The 24,175-nt window shown below is 41.6% G+C and overlaps 1 protein-coding gene across 1 annotated transcript in view; it reads left to right on the top strand.

The window, feature by feature from the left end:
* Window positions 1–24,175, top strand: part of sdc2 (syndecan 2) — a 61,538-nt gene that overhangs the window by 27,656 nt on the left and 9,707 nt on the right. The window contains exons 2-3 of the mRNA XM_049602450.1: window positions 22,018–22,132; window positions 22,934–23,106. Coding sequence (XP_049458407.1) covers window positions 22,018–22,132; window positions 22,934–23,106 — 288 coding nt within the window. The remainder of the gene's footprint in view (window positions 1–22,017; window positions 22,133–22,933; window positions 23,107–24,175) is intronic.

Consider the following 24,175-nt stretch of genomic DNA (forward strand, 5'->3'; position numbering starts at 1 on the left):
TAATTATCTGTCGACTCATTCTACACAGTATACCGTACCATAAGCTTGAGGTTGAGCTTTCACAAATAATTGTTGAAAGATTTTCCATCCATCCAACCCCTGTCCTCTTAGCAGGCCGGTCCAAGGACATGAGATAAAGAGAGACCTGTTTTCTCTCTCGCACTCCCTTACAGATGGTCTTGGCACCCTCTCTAAGTATTCCTCCTTCCCGGCTTTTTAACCAGGAGAGTCTGTCTGTCTGTGTGTCGGCTGCTGAGAGCAGCTGAGCACAGCAGAGCTTCAGTTCTGGGCCACATGCTACTCAACCAAACCCCGTACACTTGCACCGAGGGAGCGAGCAGGCTGTTGGCGCAGAGAGGTAGATAACAGTCACACATGCATTTAAATAGAGGTGGATGCATATGCACACATTCCTGCCCACTGAGGCGAGTATTACATAGCAGGCCTGAAAGATGAGAACTCCTGTACAGGCAGCGACGGGGGATGTTATACTGGCTCTTTTATTCTACTTTCTCTAATATACACTGCAGCTCCTGGGAGAATACCTGCTCAGTTAGCAGCATAACTATTAATTTCCTGCTCTTGCACAGACGAAAGGCTAGGGTCTTGTATAGAGTGCACCTGTAGGCTAAAATGAAGCTAAGTGAGTATTAATGTGATGCAGCTGAAGAGCTGAAATTTGCTCATTTGGAGGCCAAGAAAGAAATGGAAATGCTGCACCGATAGAGGGCCAGATGCCTGCTTGGTTTCATGTAAGATTCAGAGTGAGTGAATGGAGGAGGGTCACAGAAACCTTTGTGACAGAGCAAGCTTTTGTCACAATGTTAATGTTCTCCCCAGGTTAAGTGGGCACTGCAGGCTTTGTCATTTTCAGCCATGATTTGGTGGATACGAGAGAGAAAGAAGCAGAAGACCTCTTTAGTCCAGCTGAAGGTTGCCATGACACCCAGAGGTGGCTATTAATTAAAGGAGGAAACTGATGAAAATTTGCTCTCAGAGTGTGTTTGTGTGTTTCTGTTTGTGTCAGCCATAATTGCCTTTACCTGGGGCTTCAAACGTTGGCTCTTTTTTGTTGTTAGCTCGCTTTTCTTCATCCCTCAGTCTGTGAGCTGCTTTGAAAAATGACATACAAACACAGGTTCCCTTGAGCCCCAAAAGTCCTTGTATGCTTAAATGGATGGCCATAAAATATAGTTCATATTAGAGCTGGAACACTTTTCGACAAAAATAATTGGCCAATATTTTGTCATCGGATTAAGTCATTATTTCTGAAAACAGAGGTATAGCTTTTGAATTAAACCTGAAATGATTAGTTTATTAATTGATTTGATCGACATAAAAATAATTGAAATTGGCATTTCATTTCAGTCATTTTACAAACAATCACAATCACCATGTGAATATTTGATTAAGAGAATTAAGAGGTAAGATATCAACACGACTGCTTCCGTACTTAAAAAACAATGTCAGAAAAGGCTAAAATATTGTACCAAGATCATCTATACATTACTCATAACCCATAATGTTACGGAGACATTGTTTAAACATCTTAAAACAGTGTTCCCACAGATCCTTAAAGTGATAGTTCAGGTTTTTGGACATGAAGTTGTGTGAAACGCTGACCATCTGTAGCTCTGATGTGACGGTGTCACTACTCTCAACGAGCCTCCTGCTCTGAGAAATCGCCCGTAGCTTACCGGAGAAAAAGTAGTTCTGAAGATGTATGGGGGACACGTAACCAAAAGGTTTTAAGCGACAAAAAATATGCATGTGTTTTGTTAGACTATTTCAATAATTTTAAAACATCCCCGCATTACGTCAGACCTTGCTATCAATTGGGACTATTTTCTGGCCAGTATCACTCCGCCGTGCAGGCCCGCAAGACAGCACGGCAACAGAAATCAATCAGACAGTTCATCACCACGCCGTGCAGGTGCGCAGGATAGCAATGGCTAACGAAAACTTCATCGGCTGTTTCCAACAGAGAACCAGTAGGCTATTATTAGTGAGGAAAAAGATGTACTAGTCCTATATATACCTACTACTACAGCGTGAACACCGGCTCAGGCTCACGACACCCCCTCGTCAGCTGCTGTAGGTAAACAGAGGAATACCAAAATGCTGCGAACAGCTGTGGGATTAAAAACATCGCTCCCAATTCCATCGGTTTCCTGTTACAGATGTACGGACAGTCAGCTACAGACATCGTTATATAGACTGGCATTAGGTAATATATCTCTCTTTGGGCACAGCAGTGCGGAAATTGCGTTTCCTCTGTCCATCGGGATCTGTGGGCAGCCGAAGTGAGCCTGACATACGCGCAGTTGCTTCACCCTCGCCGGCTTGGTAGCGAGGTTCATCCCAATTGACACAAGCCAAAGTTGCCTACGGGTTACATCTGTAACAGGAAACCGATGGAATTGGGAGCAATGTTTTTATTCCCACAGCTGTTTGCAGCATTTTGGTATTCCTCTGTTTACCTACAGCAGCTGACGAGGGGGTGTCGTGAGCCTGAGCGAGGCTCAGTGTATTTTATGCATAACGTTTTTCTAACTCAGCACGATGGGAATCAAGACAGTGGATTCCCACATGCAGTGAGAGAGTGAGCAACACAATATTGCCAAGAAAACACGCCAACAAACGGCACATATTTCCCAGTCAAGTTCTACCCTCGTCTGTAAATAACTGATGCAGGTTCATGTTTTCTCTCCCAATTTTGGTAAAATCAGCATCAAAGAAACTCTTGCCTCAAGCTGTGGGAGCCTTGTGAAAAGGAAGTCCATGTTTTTAAAGTAGTGGATTTTTCAGGATAATGAGACACTTGCTTTGCACCTGGTGTAGAATAGAGGCAGGGCCATCTAAGATTCAGCCAGTGATTGGTCAGTATGGGGTCTTCTCCACCTTCAGCAGGGGGTTGAACTATTTGTAAACCTTCTTTGCATTTATCAGCTCTTGTTAGACAAGCACAGTTTCCTACTCATACAGCTGCTCACATGTGTGTGTACATGACTCGACTCCATTTTCCCCGTGAGTGGTTTGAGCCTGTGATATGTGCTATTCATGATATGGGCTGTGCTATCACTTCCAGCTAAATGGAGAAACTCCAGATTGTTTCCATGCTGCGCCTTAGTGCTTTCGGGTTATTGGAGTCTTTGAGATACCAAATATGAGACCTGTTTTATATAACACACTTAAATCTCTCTCCCTCTTACTGCGTTTGCTCTTCTCTACACTGCTCAGCTCAAGCTTTTCTCTTAAGCTTCATATTTCTCTCCTGTCTGGAGGGAAGAAAGCTGCCGTGCTGCAGCAAATCTTTCTATCCCCCCTCCCTCTCCTCAGCATCAGAGATGACTGGAAGGTGAAGCCCATTTCCCAGTGTCTAGAGTTTCACAGCTGACAAAGAATCTAGGCTTTCCCGTGCGTATCAGGGACCGTTTAACGGAGCTGAGGAATTTCCCCAATTCCCAACCGGTGGACGGGCAAGCGGGGAGGTGTACAGGAGGGAGGAGAAGAGGGAGGGATTGGTCCGAGGGAGCGGCAGAGCCAGCTAGGCCTGGGAATCTGCAGAGCGCCTTCTTGTGCAGAAGGCAGAAAGAAAGCCAGTTACGGTCCATGAGGCTGGATACCACAGCGCTGAGGTATTCTCTAAATAGGGCCATGCTGAAGCCACATGAGCGCCACATTGTTCCCTCTTTATGAGTTCTGGCAGCGCTCAGGGAGAAATTTCACAGCGAGAAGGTTTACATTAACTTTACATTCAGTCTGATCAGGGCCCCCAGAGAGCCTCTTGACAGAATCAGACAGCCTTTAATTAGAGTGGTGAAATATTGAGTGGTCTGAGATGAAGTAAATCAGCCGTATTGTTTTGTAGTATGTGAGAAAATGCATATTGTTACACCGACACACTCGCACAGAAAGAATACAAATCTGCTCTGAGATAAGAATGTTACACTGTTATTGTCTTTTACTCATTTTCACTGGTGGTTGTGTATTTTATTGTTCCCCACATTAGCCTCTCATCACAACTAGACAGGTAGGGGTGAGAGCGAGGCGAGCACCATTGTTTCCTCTCTGCCCGTTAGTGGTCTGTCAGCGTGTGTCTGTTTTTCTTGGAAACCATGAAATTGACTTTCTTCCTGTTGGGAAGCAATACTGCAAGGGAGGAAATCATAGCTGCTCCGTGTTGTGTCTTACTGGTCTGTGGGAAGGAAAAAGCAGAGGAGCATGTGGTGCTGGGTCAAAAGCAGCACGCTATGGTCGGCAGGGTTACGGTTCTACCCGCATGTACTGTTTACACGGTATTTGTTTTTACTCGTTTGTTAGCTTTGAAGTAACAATTAAATCCCCAGTCCACTCCTGCAGCCAGAAAGTGTTCTGTTTACCTCACATATGCGTTTAGTTTGAGTTTTTAAACTGGACTTTGACTTGCTGCTTCTTTTGGAAGAAAAAACAAAACTAACTGTGTGTTCCAGTACTCACACTACCGTACTATTTGGTATGCCGGGAAAAGATTTAGTATGGGTTGTCACATGCAGTATGCCAGAAATACCAGGATGTTCTACTGCATCAGGTCGGAGTTTGCAGGATGCAATATGTAAGCCAGCATGCTTTTCTGGCTATTCTGACCCACAATCCTCCGTGCAGCAAAAGCGCATTGAAGTGATTAATGACCAGTTGAATACTGGTCAGTAATCCTGGTTAATGATAGGATTTTTAATTGTTAAACTGAAAAAAATAATCATTAAAAAAACAACAACAAAAGCATGTAATTATAAAAATAACAATGACAGAAAAATGCAGATGTAATGTTACTGCTGTGATTTAAAACACTGCATGTGAGAATCTACTATTTATGCAGTTAGAACTTTAATGTTAAAACTACATACACTGCAAAGTAACAACAGCAAAGCTCCATCTCTTGCAAGCTCAACCTATAGCTTTTTTACGAATATCCAAGGTAAAGTTAAGTGATATGCAAGAGGGTCAAAGGTCAAGGCACAGTGTTATGACAAAGTAGTATGTCCCAAATGTATGCAAATTCCGTGCAATAGAACGTACTTTATAAGGGCATACCGTGATTCGCAATGCTGGGAAAGAGTCTATAGATTCACTAGTGAATCTGTGAGGCTGTACTTACGCACAGCAGTGCTTTTAGATAAATGCTAACATTAGCATGCTAATATCCTCACAGTGACAACCCTGCATTCATGTAGCGTCAGAATAATTGGAAAAATAAGTTTCCAACAAGGAAGATTCACATGAATGCCCTCTCAAGTTGGACAAAGACTCAGAGAGTTGCTGAGGTGATGTCATTTATGCGCAAACGTGGCGGGTGAAAGTAACTATTAAGCTTTTGTCAGTTTTGGTTGGGTTTTAACCATTAGTTGTTGTCCACGTAGAGTGACCTACCTTAGTTAGAAAATTTGGTTATAGCATTACTCAGGTAAAGCAATATTTGAGTTGTTTTAGGGGATGTGCTGGTGCAGCAAGTTTGAGACAAAACCACTTTGTAATATAAAGCTTTGATCTATTATTGTGTTGTTTAATTGCTCTGAGCAATAAAAAAAAACAGAACATCATCTTGATAGTGTCCATCTTGCATCCCAACTCGAGAAATGGAACCATCTGAAGAGCACGTGAATGCAGCATAATGCGCTAATGACTGGCAGGTCTAAGCTGTGGTTAGCATGCTAGCGCTTGCTAATAATAAGCAGGAATCTAGTCATAAACTTAAGCACTGGACATTTTTGATCTGATGATGGCATTATATGGGTCACCAAAGTTATTAGAATTAATCCTGCGGGGTGCAATAGTGTCTGTACCAAAGTTCATGATAAGCCATCCAATAGTTATCAAAATATTTCACTAAAACCACAAATGGCAACCTCATGTTGGTGCTAGAGAAGTCATGGGATCACCAAAGTCAGTGGGATTCATCCTCTTGGTAACAGTACTGTCTGTACAAAATGTGATGGTCATCCATTTAATAGTTGTCGAGATATTTTAGTCTGGACAAAAGTGATGAAGTGAAAACAGCATGGTTGTCCCCAGAGCTGGAATGCAGGCATGGCTAAAAATAATCATGTGCGTGGTTCATCATTTTAGTTCCTTCATCTTCTGCCCTGTCTATCAACCAAAAATCCCCCCAACAGCCACCAGTTTTAGTTTGTGATGCTCTCTCTGTGGGCTGAAAATGTTGGAGCAGTGAGGAGCGGTAGCTCATCTGTCATATGTCAGTAAGTTGGTGGATTAGCTTAGCAGTGACAGGCTGAGCCAGTCAGCAGCAGAGCAGCGGAATGAAGGTCTGCTGCATTTGATCGTCCTGCAGTCTCAGACCGCTTACTTCATCTTTATAGGGACATAAAGTTGTGCTAATGCACCCGTAAAAAGCTGCTTTCATCCTTTTTATAATAGTGTGCAGGACAGTGTCAGAGGAACAGAAGGGTCACTCATATCTTTTCACCTTTCACCCATGTGAAAAGTTCTCTAAATGATATTTGTAAGATTGAATAAGAGGAATGGTGTGGCTCAGAATTTCCATTTTATACCTCTGGTTAACGAGAAATAATTGATAGTAATTAAGATCATTTGCATTCACAACAGGTGTCACCGACCCCGTATAAATCTACTGCTTCCAGCATGCAAGCTGACCGTATGCCACCTGCTCAGTGCAAAACAAAAGGGAGCCCAAGTAACTTAGTAGCTGGTGAGGACATTCAAGCATCTCGCAAGTCAAGAGACCCAGATGTTTTTCCCTCAGGAGTTGGCAGACCAAACTAGGGCTACTTGCATTTGACAGGAACTAAGAGGATTCATACACAAAGCCAATATTGCTGTGTTTCTGATGCATATCTGAGTGACACTGAGGAAGTTCTTTAGCCCAGAGATGTTAAAAAGTCGATCTACTACGAAGAGTTTTTGACTTTTTCTGACTTCTCTCAAGCCTTTCTTACTTTTCTGGTCTGTGGCTCTCAGCCCCAATCCCATTAAAACTGGTCAAGAATATATACTTTTATTTTTTTTTAAGTCCTTCCTTAAACAGCTGGGCACTGTAGTTTTACAGCAAACATTTCAGGAGTAAACAGTGTTTTTGTTGGGGACTATTTTCAGCCGTGGATAAATACACATTTGGCGTTCAGCTGCGGATAAATACACATTTGGTGTGCTTGTGAGTATTTACGGCAGCAGGATGGTGTATGTGGGGTTGACTCAAAATAAACTACAGCACCCATGTTTATTGTAATGTGTGGTTCATTGATGTGTTTGTAATAGTTTCTGGTCAACAATGGAGCTCTGTGGTGCAGACCAATAAGCTATATCAGGCTTTGGCTACAAAGGCACTTGGTGTTAGTATCTATTTACAGTTGGTTTTAGCCTTGTCATGGGATTTGCTGACAATGTCATAAATATAGATGATCACAAGACTCGTCTTTCATTTGTGTACTGTCTAATAGTGACCTTTACTTTTAAGCTACATACACACACAGGTTTCTGTTAACTGTTGCTATGTTAACGCCTACTGTCCACACTACTCTGGCATTTTGGAACCCCTAAAACAGAGACCTTTGAAAACACTGCTGACCTGGTTTTACTTGATGATGCAGACACCCATGTTTGCTTCCAGATCGGGTCTCATCAGTCATAACGTTAGTTAAAACATTATAGCTAGATCAATATACCGTTTGTGATTTCATCCTTCTTGCATAGGCCTTCCTTTGCCGTTGTCATGGCTTCCACCGTTGATGGATAATGCTCCTGGTTCTGCTCTAATATACCCCCTTTTCAATCCATAAAAATTGCAGTATGCACAATAAAGTATAATGACACAGGGGAAAAAAAAAACTCAACACGATAACAGAAATTTATTTAAAACTTGGAGAAGCTTCTGCTTGCAATGCCAGCATCAAGATACTTCCTGTATGAAGAAACTAATCGCTTTGGCTCATTCTTCCACACAGACAGTCAGATTTTTGGGGCGCCCGCTTTTTTGTGACTCTTTAGAAAGAACTTTCACTTTCAAAACTTAAACAATTAGTGTTCTCAGTTTCCAAACGCTCAGCTTTAAGAAAAGGTGATGTAACACAGTGGTAAAGATGCCCCTGTCCCAGCTTTTTTGGAATGTGTTGCAGGCATCAAATTGTGTATATTCACCCAAAGCAATAAAGTTTATCGGTTTAAACATTAAATATCTTGTGTTTTACTGTATTCAGTTGAAAAGCATTGAAAAATTTCAAATCATTGTATTTATTTATAGCTTACACAGGGTATCAGGTTTTTTTGGAACCAGGGTTGTATGTCAACATATTTGCTTTACAATGACATCAAATCCTGTACTTGTGTTACTTTCAGTAACAGCCCCACCTCATCCTCGGTCCAAGGAAAGAAATCTCTGGTCTTACTTTTGGCCACTTGTACATGAAAGGTCATGTGATACAGTGCTGAGCCATATACTGGTTCGTTCGATAAACTTCTTACTGTAGAATAACCAACTATAAACTTATATAAAGGCCCAGTCATGCAAAAAAAACAAGACCAAGAACTTACAGTGACATACCACGTAACCACCAGAAATTTGTGATGTGATACGTTTTTTCAGGCATGTTAGTATAGACAGAGTATAGACAGAGATTATTTCTGAAACGGTGCTAATAGACTGCTTTTGTATTAAAACAGTGTTTAAAAATACAGCCAATTTACTGTGGATGTGGCCTTATCAAAGCCATAGGTTGCACACAGCACAGTATGGTGCAGACACCCCTGGACGTTTGAGCTGGAAACCCCTCCGGCCCCTGCCAACCCCCTTATGGAGGGGCTTGAGCCCTGTGGAATGTGGCGTATGCCGTTCTATGTCAGACGACCGTTTGTTTTGGAATAGGAGATGATATGAATCTGAGCCGAATGCACCCACATGCTCAGCTTGTGCTCAGGTTGTTTGGGGGGGGGGGGGCTTTCACCTACACACTGACAATGTGATCTAATCCTTTAGGAGAAGGGAGAGAATGTAAAGAGTCAGGGGAGAAGTTGGGATGAGAATTTTATAGCGTCACTGCAGTCACTTTAGAGCACTAACTGCAATTTATTAATAGGTTTACATGTAAGATAGGTGGGATATTGTCATGTCTTGTATGGCTGAAACACCATTTGAACTGTCTTGAGTTATTAAGCAGAACTGGTGTGTTTAAGTTTGGTGACATCCAGAGGAGTAGGTGTGTAAACTTTAAATGTCAACTCCAGACTACGGCTCTCTCTTTATCTCAGTCGCGCTCTCGTTCGCACTTCCTCTCTCCTGCTCTCTGTCTGTCTATCTCTCCCACCCACACACACACACACAGACACACACACACACACACACACATACACACACACTCGTGCACACAGCGACTGTAACCCACCACAACTCAGCTGGAGTAGCTCCAGACCTTAAGGGCTCAGAGAGAGTTTGATTTGTGTTGACTTCCTGCAGGAACTCCCCCTCTCCTCTGCCCGCGGCTTAAAGACTATCAATTAGTTCCTTATTATGATCCCTGGGAGGGCAATAAAAGTCAGAGTGGGTTCAAAGAGCACAAAGGCAGACACACACTAACTTCTTTTGGGCCTGTCAGAGTTACAGTTTGGACATCCTCTCCTGTAGGTGGCTGTTACTGCCTGCTCGGCTCTTATTTACATCCCCCAGACAATACTCACCACCCACATTCATGACTCACAGAGACCTTATTTTCTGTCTGTCTTGCCACCAGTTTTATCAGCAGGTGTCGTGGGACAGATTTAATGTTTGGATGTCGCCAGCTCCTCCTGTCTTGTTTTTTGTCCGTCTCTAACAACAACACCATCATCTTTCCAGCTGCTATTCATACTTCTCCCATGAAGGCAGCAGCTGTCTGCTCTGTTGATGGCTGATGCTGCATGAATTCGGAGAAGCCAATTTGTCACCCTATATAGCCACCAAACTCTCCAGTACAGGCACTCTCCTACTGTCCATTTCTCCAAACATCAGGGAGACACAATGAGGCACAATGGAGTTGCAAAGTGAGAGAAGTTATTTTTTAAATGACTTAAAGATCCCATTTAAAGATTTTTGTCCACTTACTGTTCCTATACACAAAACTCAGGACTCTACAGGATAATTTAATGAGACTATACAGTTACATTATGCCCATCAATTTTAATGATTTCAACTTTGCTTCTGAGAAAATGTCTCTTTTGTCAGTTTGGTTCGGTATGATTGTCTAAATGTCATACTAATGAGCCTCAGTCAGTGTATTGCTATGGTGAAGAAGACAGCCACAGGAAATCTTACACAGCATCGCTACATTAATCAATCACCAACCAGGATTCTGACATTTAATTGATTTAAATAGCTGAATATATTATCAATTATTAGGGCACATGTCTTGCACACGCAGCATTTTTTTTGTGCATTCAAATCCATTGTTTTCAATGTAGACGTGCGGCAGGTGCGCTTAAATGCTAGATGGATGCTGAGGATTTCAAATCTGGATGGTTACGGTCATGATTATGTTAGCATGGAGCAATTGACAATGTTGCCAACTTTCTAGCCCTTAAGGCTAATGTTTGCGAGTATACTACTGTTGACAGATATTAAAACTGCCAGTTAAAATCTCACCGTCAGTTCTCACTGGAAAATAGTATTGAATCTGTGTTGACCACGTCTCTCTAACCACTTTCTCATTCAGACTTGTTTAGTCTTCTGCTTTTGTTTTTATCAGTGCAAAGTATTAACATTATAGCAAGTTGTTGCACCACGTCAGTCCCTGTTTTGTTTACATCTGCTTCCCCATGAGATCATATGAGGTGATGCTTCCATGCTCTCTCTTGTCCCACCAGTTGGAGTAGGGAGCCATCCTTAATGTCCCCTCCTCTTTTCTGCTGTTTTTAGTGCTCTTTCTGTTGCGCAGCTATAAGGTCCAGGTCACAAAGGAGGCAGTGGGAGGAAGAAGGTATTTGGGCTTGAAGAGGGAGTTTGGTTTGTGGACGGCTGAGTGAAACAGGGCAGAGCTGCCTGCTAGACTGTGTTGCTGTATTGACCTTGTGTATAGATCTGCAGGCAGGCCAAGTGGAACAGATAAAGTGAAAGACAGCAGGCCAATCTGCCACCTTTACTTTGTTAATTAGGGATTAACAGGCTCTCTCTCTCACACACACACACACACACACACACACACGCACGCCCTCCCCTTCACATATTATTGAGTTCTCTCACAGATGCAGATATTTGTTTGCCTGGTTGTGATAATTAGAACTGATTTATTTCAAAGCAGACAATACACTCCACAGGGTAAGGCTTTCACAGCATGCATTGCATACTAAGAATTCTGATATTGTTACACTACCTTAACAAATCCAAAGGCAAAGAGCCTTTAGGGTGCCTGTAGTAAATGAGGTCCTAGGGCTGTACCTAACTATAGTTTTTGTGTTTAATTATCAATTAATAATTTAGTCAAAGTAGCATCTTGAAATAGCTTGTTTTGTCTGATATACAGTCCAGGCCCCAAAGATGTTTATTTTACCGTAATATGAAATTAAGCAAAACAGCCTAGAGACACTTGGCACATAACCACCTGTAAAAATGTAATTTGTTGTCTTTACAAGTTTTGTAAGGGTTACACAAAGAAAATATTATATATATTTATAGCCTAAATGAGCTCTAGATGTGCTGCTAAGATAAGCTAGCCGTTTCCCCCTGCTTTCAGTCCTCATGCTAAGCTAAGCTAACAATCGCCTGGCTGTAGCTTCATAGCGTCAATGGTGGAAGAAGTGTCCAGAGCCTTAATACCACACTGAAAATACTCCACTACAAGTCAAAACCTTATCAAGATTATATATATATATATATATATATATATATATATATAGATAGATAGATAGATAGATATAGATATAGATATATATTTGGATGAAACCGCTTTGTGATCACCAACATTTTGATTTTTTACTTAATTTGATTATATATTTTTCTCAGTAACTGTAACAGATTCCAATTAAATGTATTTTGTAATTTAATGACGTAACTCTGTCACATGTAACTAGTTACTCCCAAACACTTCATTCCAACACTGCCTAGCACACAGATATGTGGGTGGTATCGATCTTCTCATCTAACTCTTGACAGGAAGGTGAATTACCATATCTCCCAAAACGCTGACCTATTGCTTAACCAATTAATAAACTGGAACCAGAGAATATTTGGCATTTTTGCTCAATACATGAGTCAAATGATAAATCAATAATGAAAATTGTTGTTGAATTACTGTCATCTCGATTAATCTCATCTGTTAGTGGAGTGAAATTGGGTTGATTAAATATAAAAGAAGAGGAGGTGTGTTGGCAAGTGGTTTGTTATAGATATTCCTGTTAATTATAGAGAATGAGCTGGGCTGGTTGTGAAGAGCAATGCATTATATACAGTAGGCAACTAGAAAACTGAGAAGGCTGTTGTTTTTTTTCCAGTTGTGGTTCATCCTAAGCTCATTGCAGTTTTGAAGTAGACTTAAGGAAATAGTTAAGAGCCAGAGACGAAGGAGGATCTGAGACGCTGTGTGTCTGTCTGCCAGCCCCCGTGCACTTATTCTCTCCTTTTTCTTCTCTCTGAAGTCAGTGTTATGATGTGTGTCTGTGTATTCGTCTCACGCCTCTGAGATGTGAGAGCTGGATAAGGGTGTGTGTGTGTGTGTGTCTGTGTTGGCACATACGTGCGTCCCGTGGGTGCTTTCATGGACACACAGATGTTCAAGTGTGTGTGTGTGTGTGTGTGTGTGTGTGTGTGTGTGTGTGTGTGTGTCTGCATTCCTTAGAGGAACACTATTTCCCCTTGCCTGACTTGGAGTTGAGCTAATATTTGTTGTGTTAGAAGTGAGAGCGGAGTGTCAACAGTAGGAAGTCAGGAGCCCTGGGTGACTTCAGATGACTCCATTTTACTCCATATGTACTCATCACCTCCATCCATCTCTTATAGAACGGAGAGGGAGATGCAAATATTACCCTGACACATACACTGTAAGCACATGCAGACCCAGTGCCTTTCAAGCACCACTAGGCATGGGCATGGTGATTTTGACAGGCTTTTAGCAGAGCAACCTCCAGGCTACAGGATTGTCTGCAGCAGTGGGATATTTCCATCCTCCTCCCCTCTCCCTTTTCTCATCTACTCCCACTTTTTGTCCACCCCCACTCTCTCTTTTATCTCACACTCTCCTCTCATCGGTACATCCTTCTCTGCCTCTTCCCTGTCATCTATGTTTTGTCCAATCTCGGTTGTGTAGCTCTTCATGTCTTTGTCGGGTCCACAGGTCAAACGGAGAGAGTGACAGGGAGACACGGACGGACAGACGGACAGTGTGGAAGCTGCCCTCCCGCTGGCTTATTAGTTCATTAGCAGGCAGACATGCCAGTAACAGCAGCTCTTCGCACAGCTAATGGAGGGCATACATCGCTAGCTACTAGCTCATTATGGCAGCTCGCCCTCCTTCTTGCTCGCTTTCACTTGCTCTCTCTGCGTCTGTCCCTTTCACCGTCTCTAAGCTTAGTCAGACTATGTAGGATCTGCTTGTTAAGGTGTCCAAATGAGGCTCTGTGTGTGTGTGTGTGTGTGTGTGTGTGTGTGTGTGTGTGTGTGTGCGTCCTTGAGTGTGACTGTGCATTGGAGGGATTTACCAGTTATTCACTCTAATGATGAAAAGAGTCAGATAGCTCCAACAAGGCCATGCCAAAGCCAACTTTAACTAGAATAAAAAAAATTTAAATAAAGTCTAAGAGTCAGAAACTCTAAAGTTTGGTCTTTCAAATATGATTTAACTTAGTAATATAATTACATTTCTTATGAATTACTTGTCATTTGTAAAAGGAAGATTGTGTAAATCTCTTCTTTCTAAAGTTGCATTCTGTTACTTTAAGGTTATTGATGTGACTGTATTTGTGGGCCGAATAAAGCAATGCATTAAAAATAAGTTCAAGGAGCAGCGTTAGGGTTGGGGGGTGTTGTTTCAGTTACTGGTGACACAATGAAATACAATCCTGGAGGTCCAATTTGATAAGTGAATCCTTGAGTTTGATTGATCATCACTCACCATGATTCTATAACATGGCATTTTACAACTCTGAAATTATAATCATTTTATGTTGTGTTGTGCCGGGTAAGCAGTAGAAATACAATGTTCTCATTACAAAGTGATCTACCTGTTTGTTTGGCTGACATTGTGCCTTGCTGGATGACGTGCGTTGCATTGTGGCAAACACAACCCAGCTGCCAGAAGAAAATGTTGGAATTGTATCAACAAACTACAGATACGTTACATTTATACATGTCATACCTCTCGTATTTTTTATGCATTATATCAACATTTCTAAAGTGACATAGAGACTTTGTCAGGGAAAGGTGGAGGGGATGGTGGGTGGCTTGATAAGCCAGTCACCTAACAAGCTGCAGACCACCATTCAAGACCAACAAACAACAACACCGGTTATTTTTTAGTAAGACACTGCAGCATTTCCAGCTGCCACAACATAACAAAACTTGATATTTTAAGCCAAAGCTTGACCTTTTCCTTACCACAACCGATTGATTTTGTACCTGAACATAACCACACGTTAACCACAGCATTGTTGAAACATTACATAATAATGTATAAATGTAACATATCCATGACTTGCAGAAACATACAGTGCCAACATTTATTCTGGTGACTGTCTTGGGCAAACTTGAATGTGGCCCAAGAAATCAGGAACATGGATGGTGTCTGCTTGAGGTTGTTATGGTAGGTACCTGGAGAAGACTGATTTTCAGATATTGCTAATGATACCAAGAAGGGTAAATAAGTTTCCATTACCACTTTTCCAACAACACAGAACAATTACAGTTAAGGTTTGCACCCCTTATTTTGAACCATTTGGATCATTTTGACACAAAATAAATTGGTTCTGAACCAGCTCGACAAATTCTGATGCTTGGTTATAGGCAATTTGTGCCAGATACCAATGCACCGAGGCACCCTTAGGCGGTGATATGAGACACACTGGCGGTGGCATTTTTGATTCTCTGAGCAACTGTCATAGTATAAAGAGCGAGAAAGTCAGGAAAGGGTTGTCAGGAGCATTGATGGATGGATCAAACAAACTGTGGACTTTCACCTGGGAGACTGCTGTTCATGTCCTGAGTGAAACCAAAAGTCAATCGCGCTATTTTCATAGTTTTAATGGAGTGTGCTAGTATGTGTAGCATAATACACAAGTCACAACGTATGTGACATGTGTGACGAGTGTCATGTGATGTTACATTATGTTAGTAACAAGCTTGTTTATTTTTAAGTTTTATTCTAAATCTAACCACGTGCTTCTCTTAACTAGTAAACCTGCATGTGAGTGATGGAGAGCACACATTAGTGTTTGTGTACACATAAGGAAGTTTTCTATATGTGTTGGTGATAGTGTGACCAATGTGTGCCTTTGTGTGTGAAAACTATACTGCACATAAACTAACTGCACACTAAGTAACTGTTACTAAGAGGCATTTATGTTTGTCTCCCCCCACCTCTGCTGTAGTTCCAAGGCCTCTTCTCTCTGAAGCATGGCCTTCTGTGTTTTTTTTCCCCAGCTCACTGCAATGTGTATGGCTTGAATGACACTTGTCAAAGCAGGACTGGTGGAAATTTAAGCCTCATTTAGGATGCACATAATTCCCCACAATTGTATTTGTAAATCTGTCTGTAGCGTGGGGTTCAGATGATTTAAGATGGAGGCCAACCAGTGAAAATAAGTAAATTGTTATTGATTTCTCTGTGGAGGGAGGAGACCCACGTATTTTTCCCAAAAATTAGAGCATATGATAATTTGATTATAACAAACTGTACTTGCAGACGTAACAGCACACCTTCTTCATCATCTATAACAATGGTTAAGCTTACTATCAATACAGCAACTCTGAGTCTTCAGAAAGCCCCCCTTCACTGCAGTACTTACATTGTTGTTGGCTGCTATAAAAAAATGCTTTACTACTTAAGATTCAATATTAAGTTACTGCAGGTCTTAAAGTTTTTATTTTCGCTGGTTCACAAAACTTTAATATCACATTAGCTTTTAGGTTTAGTGACTGAGAACGGAGAAAGTGAGGGAAAGAGCAGCTGTTATGGTTTCTTAAGAGGGCAGAGTCAATAGACTTTTTCTGTTTAATAGCTGGGATTCAGAAATTGTTCTCCATCCTGGTAAATCTAACACTCATAGCAAAAAAAAGTTGCTAAATTAGATATATCCAACTGGATCTATTTTATAAGATTCCTGCCCCGAATCTGTTCCACAAGAAACGCTGCAGGATTTTTTCAAATAATTGCTACTTAGACTACAGCAGCCGTAGTGAAGTAAACTTGGGACTTCTGCAAGGCTGCATCTGTCAGCCAACTGGTTTCCGGCATCCGCTCTGCTTTACTTGTTGGTGGATTGATGTCTGGTTCAGCTCAGAGTCTGTGATAAGAGCTGAAAGCAGAGACTACCTGTAAATGTCACCAGACTGATAAAGAGGGAAAAGTTTATCGAGGTCTGCTGTGTCTGAGCACACGCCTGTGTGTGTGTGTGTGTGTGTGTGTGTGTGTGTGTGTGTGTGTGTAAGTGATAGAAAGTCAGCTTTATCGAGTTTTATACTGTGTACACATGTGCTTGCTAGATTCTGTGTGTCCGTGTGAGTGAGATAAAGTTAGTGAAGTTTATCAAGGTCAAACAGACCATTTCCTCCTGTCAGATCTGTGCTGATTTGGTGTTGCAGCATAGCTCGTACAGTTGAACCTCTCTAATCCAAACGCTTTGTTTAAAGTGTGGTAACGTGAAGATCACAGAGGAGTTGGCGGACTTCAAGTCTGAAATAAACAGGGCCTCTGAACACCTGTGTACCTCAGTGCTCATCTGAAAGGCAGCATTATGCTCAGTGGGGATTGCCCTTATTGTCATTGTTAAAGGGAAAAGTCCAACATTGGGGTAAACACTTGTATTCCCATTCTTGCTGAAAATTAGATAATAACATTGATACCACTCTCATGTCTCTGTGGTAAACAGAATCGGGCCGGTTAGCTTAGCTCTCTCCAGGGGTAACAAAATCCACCCACCAGCACCTCTAAAGCTCACTAACTGAAAGGCCAAACTTGTCATTTCTTCTAAGGTTTAAACTTCAGAGGTGCTGGTGGGTGGATTTTGTTTCCTTTACGACAGAATGTTTTGTGGCTTTGTTTATAATCTATGATAGTAACTGGATATCTTTGGGTTTTGCACAAACAAGATATTTTAAAGTAGACATCAGTCGGCAGGCCCCTAGTTGGGAGAAGCAGACAGTACTGAGTACTGACACAGAAGCAAAGCAATATGCCGCTGTGGATGGGGGCAGCCTCCTAAAAAAGTCCCCTTAAAAAAATCAATAGTGGTTTAAGTGCATGCTATATTGAGAAAATTTTCACCACTTTACCTTTCTGTCACAGTCCTCTCCGACAGGGAAGCCATTAAGGACTTCAGTTCCCCATCTATGCTCTCATCACAGCCACTAGACTCCATTGACAGAAACAGTAATATTAGTAGGGCTCGACTTACATCAAGTAAATCAGATTTAGCTGTTCAATAGAAAAACCCAACAATTCACTCCTTTATTCAATAGAGTTTGAGTGTTTGAGAGTTTGAAAGGACATGTAGAGTAACAGTAACATTCACGTAACATAGGAAACAAGCTAAGTAAGCCATTTGAGCTACTGCAGACAAACTACACTTATGGTGGTTTTGCTGACACTAGATATCAAATGAAAGTCCCCATCTCTAAGCAGAAGGCAGAAGATAACGTAATCTAGGAGCCTGACTGAGCAAAGCGTCTTTTCCCCTGGGCAGCTGGCTCCATCTTACTCAGATTCACCCTGGGTCTGGGTCTTCAGCTGCCTGTACCGGAGTAAAAGAGAAGAGCCAAATATAACAGAAATCGCTGTCTGACAGCAAGGTAGAGCTCTGAAAATATTCTAAATACAACGTACATTTAAACTGATGTTGATTTTGTTAGGTGACACTTATTAGGTGGCAGGTTTTGCTGCTGTCTCCGTCCACAGAGGTACATTGCTTATGGTGGTAATCCAGCCTGCTTCTCCAAACTGGGAGTGAACCAACTAACGTCTACTGTATATAACAGACTTACTATAGGTAAGTACCGTATACAACCCCAGTTTAAAAAAAAAAATACAAACTATCCCTTTACGACAGTGCCATTGTCTACAATTTATACACCACGATTGGCTGAGCAATCAGAAAAATAACTGATATTAATTGAAAATGAAATTAATCGTTAAATATAGCCCTTATATACTATAAAGGAAGTAATATAAAGCCATAATTAGCCACCTGCTGGTGCGGCACTATGCATATCATCCATTTATTCATTTAACAAGTCAGGTGAAAGTGTTTTAATTTAAATTATAATATCTTCGAAATCCGTGTTTAAAGGCCGGAGAGGCGTCACAGCTCCATTGTTAATGCTTAAGCTCCTTATGCATTTCTTCTCTCCATGCATGTGGTGTCATGTTATATGCTCAATTGCTCACTCTAATGTATGTATAATCAGTGAATCAGTGAATGTTTGCATACGTTTGTAAAACATGTCCACTCATGCATGAGCGTGTGCGTGTGCGTGTGTGTGTGTGTGTGTGTGTGTGTGGCCGGCCTCTATCTCATTAGTGCCCTTTGTGTCCATTTGATCTGTGGCCTGCCTCCTTTTGGTCCATTGTGCTCATATCAGCAATGCAAAAAGTCCTGTGGAGCGCGTGGACTGGTGAATTGGTTTGCCAGGCTGTTGCAGTAAAGGGGAGGGAGGTTGTGTTTAGAGGAGAAGAAGGCAAGAAAGGTTAAGATAAAGTTGCTTTGAACAAATTCTCTCTTTGATCAGGCGGCTCAGCGGTGAAAGGCCTTTCTTCCAGAAGTCAGAGCCAAAGGAGAGAGGAGAGATGGAGATATTGTCCTGTTTCATCTCGCCTCTGTCTTTCTTTTTGCTCTTTCACACTGTTGTTAGCTGTGTGTACTCCCTGCCTCTTTGTTATGGAGAGTGCCAGACCTCTCTTTCATTACTCCGTACAAACACACATATGCACATACAATGACTTAAAAGCATTGCTGAACACGCTCACAGTAGAATACAAAGTGTAATTGGAAATGCTGAGATGCAGCAGGGACGTTAACTGAAAGACGGAATTTCTTTCTGCTCACTGGCTTTTAGTGCTAAAATGATTTGTTGCTTCATCGAGTGATTGAACAGAAAACTAATCTGCAACAACTCGTATAATCAATCCATTATTGAAGTCATTTATCAAGCAAAATTGCCCAAAAACTTGCTTGTTCCAGCTTCTCAAATGTGAGGTTTTGCTGCTTTTATGGGTTTTATATATCCATAAACTGAATATATGTGGGTGTTGGACTGCATTTTACACACATTTTACACATTTTACATCATTCACAGACTTGAAAATGAATTAGACAGTTGCAACCGCACTTCCCTGTCCAAACAAAGAATGCCCAAAACATAATATTTGTCAAGTTCTCTTTTCACCCGTAACTTTTTCACAGCATGCCTATTCTTTGCTGTTAAGAAAGAAAAAAAAAACCACTTACTTCCTGTCAAACCAATTGATTATTTCCTCCAATCCCACTTCATTCAGCCCAGGGTTTATCAGTGCAGCAGACCTGGAACAGTAGCAACCGGCTTAATGGGTGCAACACACACAGACACACACTCAGACACACATACACACACAGGGATGATATATTGTGGGGTCTCTCCTTTGTACTCTTTTTCTCTAAAGCGGGACTATCAGTATAGAGGGGGAAGCACAGCTGACCACAGATTGGTGAAAAGGAGTTGAATAGATGTTGCCATGGATGCGTTTATAGCTATTCCAGTCACACACACTCAACACAACATATAAATAGTAACATTTACCAAACACACACGCTGTATGACAGCTGTAATATTAAGTTGTCAAACATACATCACACCCTGGAAGCCACTTAAAGTGAAAACTCCATTTTCTTATCTTATTTCTCGTTAAAATCTCAACTCGCACACCGTGTGAGGAGGTGCTTTTTAAACAAACAGGCTCTGTTAAACTGTGGTCTTTTCAGCCAATCACTCCATTAAGCCGGAACACAAACATTCCCACCGCTCAGGCTTGTTGTCAAGACGATGATGCTGTGGGAGGGGCTACACATTGTGATTGGACAGTCACCTGTGCTTCATTTAAGTCATGAAGTGGTGACGTGGTTTAAGTCACTCTAGCAATGTGACTCAGGGGTGGTAATGTTTTTCTTTTGGCCCTCTCACGGCTTTGGTCCAGACTGAAAAATCTCAACACCTTGGGTGCATTGCCAGGAAAGTTCATACAGTCTTTCATGGTTCCCAGAGGATAAATCCTAATGACTTTGGTGAACCCCTGACTATTCCTCCAGCGCCACAAGCAAGTCAAAGGTCACACTTGATGCTCATTTATACTCCTGTGCTGCATCTACAGTGTAGGTATAGTGTAGGTATGTTGCAGATGTGTAACCTATGCCGTAGTCTGACATGCACCTCTCCAGAAATGTCACAACACATCGTGGCAACGCAGACTGCAACTACTGTGATTGGTTTGCTTGGTAGCATCGCATTTCCTGTTATGCATTTTGACCAAATAACTAATTCCTATCAGCCTCACCTGTACCTTGGTTTACTGGTAATTAGCAAGCATCATCATGCTAATATGCTAAACTAGCACTGTGGACATGGTTAACGTTATACCTGCTAAGCATTGTACCATTGTTATTGTGAGCATACAAAGTTAGCATTTTGCTCAAAGCACTGCCAGTCATCCCACGGGTTCCTGAAATCCTTGAACAGTTGTGAATTTGAGGGGGGAAAAAAGTTTTTTAAAGTTTTGAAAATGGATAAGTAGACATAGGCTATGTTCTGCTGTCTACATGATATGTAGTGGGTATAAAGTCTATAATATTGAAGAGGTGCCTTTTGTTGTTTGGGTTTTTGGTGCTGTTGTTGTCGGTGGTACTATTGTTGTCTGTGTATTTATCAGACATTTTCTGTAGGGTACACAATGAATTTCTGAAAGGACTACTAATATCTTTCTATATCTGTAGATACATGTGTCACCTGCAGTTGCATTATTGTTTCATCAGCCACCTGCCACCAACTTCACAGCCTAATTAAGAAGTGTTCACACATTCAAACTTCTCTCTTTTTAATTGTCTGTGAGCTTCTGTAAAAACCACTACTTCTCATTATAAAAATTCTCAGTGTTTTAACAGCAATTAACCTTGAGCCCTGTCTCAAACTATGCCGTGTTGGGTCCTTGAATTTGAGGTAATTGGGCCTGGATAGCCCTTGAAAAGATCTTGAATTTGATGTTTTCAGAAGGTGTGCTAACCCTGCGTCCAGTCTTACAGAGCCGCTATCAAAGCTGTCAACACTTTGTCTTGTTTGGAGGAAGCTCCTGTAGCTCAGATGTAAAACACAGACTGATCTGTTGATAGTAGCCATCTCTTAAGCATACACTCAGCTGAAAATTGGTGTCTGCTCTGTGCACTAATTCTTACTCTGTAGCAAACACCAGGAGACAGATTGTTATTTGGTCTCAGTTTCAGAATGGCAAATTTAGCAAAGATTCATGCTATTTGAAATGTACTAATGATATGAGCTTAGTAATGCTACCCAAGAGGATTTTATGTTTGCCAATTAAAGGAATAATCACCGAGTGAAGTGCTGGTCTCAAAGCAGAGAGGTTGTGAGAAATGATTTAAAAGCCAAAATAAAAACTTATCCACTAGACTTTCTGATTCATATTTAGCCGTCGGTGGTGGAATACTGAAAAAGTCAATGTGGAAATAGCCAAGGTCTTATCTTTGTTGATGTACCGTGGTGCAGAATTAAATCTTTCACATGCACTACTATAAATAGATGTGTAATAAAACCGACACGAGCCCTCAAAATCTTGTTATCTTGTTGTTTTGCAGATAGCAGACGCAGCCAAGACTTCCTCTCAGGCGGATGACTTGTACCTGGATGACACAGGCTCAGGAGGATACTACCCTGAAGATGATGATGACTTTAACTCAGGGTCTGGCTCAGGTAAGACACATTTACACACTCTCACTCACAGGCTTGGGTGAAGACACGCACACACTTGCAAGCTCAGCAGGCAGTTACCCAAAGGCATGATGACATTAATTTTCAAGTCTGCTGCAGGTAAGTTTTGTGACCACCAAGATTCTCTGTCTCTCACCGGCAGACTAAAGTTCCGCCTGCTCCCTCCTCTCTCTTTATCTCCCTCCTTTCTCTTCTTCCCTTTGTCTAGTCTTTTTCTTCACCACCTCTTTCTTTCTTTCACTTGATTTGAATTGAGATTGCCTTGTCAGCCAGACTGCCGTGGGCAAGAGTGCAAATTTTACATGTCTTTTTTTATTAGCTCCTCACTCTACTTGCTTTAAGCACCTTTACAACCCCTCATTCATTGGTCAGAAGTAACTCTTCTTTTGTGAAGAGAGTTGTATAACTGCAGTGAGAGAAGGGTCGGGCTAGGTAAAGGGAGACAGGCCTGTGATCAATAGCCCTTCCAATACTGTATATAAACCCTATTACTCGGCTCTGACACTCTGTATTCTGTAGGAGATTCAAACTGTAAATAATGCATTAAAATTAAATCCACAGAGCGTGAAGTTAAGTGAGATAAACTATATGACTGTGGGCATAAAATATTGATAACATGCATGCCCATATTTAGCCAACATTTTACATTTTAACTGCATTTTTACATTCAGTGAGGTATTGTCCCTACACATACCGTAATACTTAACCGAGCACACATAAGACATTTCACACTCTGCCTATCAGTGGAGAAACATTATTTACCTGCCACCCTCTTTCTCACAGGTGGAGGTGAAGAGGTGATGGAGGAAACAGTGACTGTCAGTATGGTTTATATAGAGCCCAATGCAGCAGAACCCACCCAGGACTCCACCAAAGATTTCACCCCCAGGGTGGAGACAGCCACGGTCAGAGAAAAGGCCAGAGACAGCACACCCAGGAAACCATTCAGAACAGAGGTAAGAAGCGAAGCCCGACTGATGCTGGATTTTGGAGGATGATACTATTGATCTTAAATAATCTGCTACTGACATAATGACCGATATAATTTGCACTGGACATAATGGGGACAGTGTTGCAAAACAGAAGGCACAATGCATTGTTTTGTTTTTTTTGTTTGTTTTTTTGTCAAAGCCTGCCCAGATCAGACAGAGCGCTTTTTCCATCTTGCTGTGTCTTTTTTCACTGTTGATAGTCAACCACCAAATCAACTGTCTTTAGTTTAACCGCCATAGAGTGCTTCAGGGATGATGTGTTTTGGCCAACGCAGAAGTCAATGTCGCCCTGGTTCCCTCGTCAAAAAGCCTATGGAATTTTTCCACTGGATTTTGGATTATTTTAGAAACTAAGCTCTGTGGCAAACGTATATGATACTTACACACACTCAGCAAGATAATCTTCACAGATGAACACCATTTTAATGATTTTTAAAGCCTTAATGCAACTGCCAGAAGTATAACGCTAATGTTAGGCTATAAACGAACTACACCACAGTCACATAACTTAACATCGCCACCACACGAGTGGGGTGTTTACTAATGGATTTTATGTTGTAGAACAAAACTTGAAAGTCTCTTAAGTTTGTGTTAACCACACACCTTTTTCAGGCATCTAACCAAAAATCACAGTCAAAAAACCCATTGACTTTAAAACAAAGGAACTGGGAGTGCTCAAATGCGAACTCATTTCTGGGTTTTTGGACTCATTCCTGGAGCACTCTATTTTGCTGTGAAGTAAACTCACAGCTCTGTGCCTTAAAGTCTGCATGAAAAATTAACAGGCAGGGGCACTTGGGGACTGGACACAGGGAAACAGAGATCCATGTGGGTACTTGAGACCCTCAAAAAGAGGAGAAACCACAAGGAGCACCAGCTGGTTCAAGACTTATTTTAGGATGAGTTGGAGACAGTTTGACAATCTGCTGTCAGTCATCAGATCTGATTACAGTTGGTGACACGTTAGATAATTGTGGAGGCTACAGATTGTTCACACATGAGCTTGTCGAGTTGTTTGACCATGAAAGTGATC

The sequence above is a fragment of the Epinephelus fuscoguttatus genome, linkage group LG17 (genome assembly GCF_011397635.1).
Source record: "Epinephelus fuscoguttatus linkage group LG17, E.fuscoguttatus.final_Chr_v1".
Lineage (NCBI taxonomy): Eukaryota > Metazoa > Chordata > Actinopteri > Perciformes > Serranidae > Epinephelus > Epinephelus fuscoguttatus.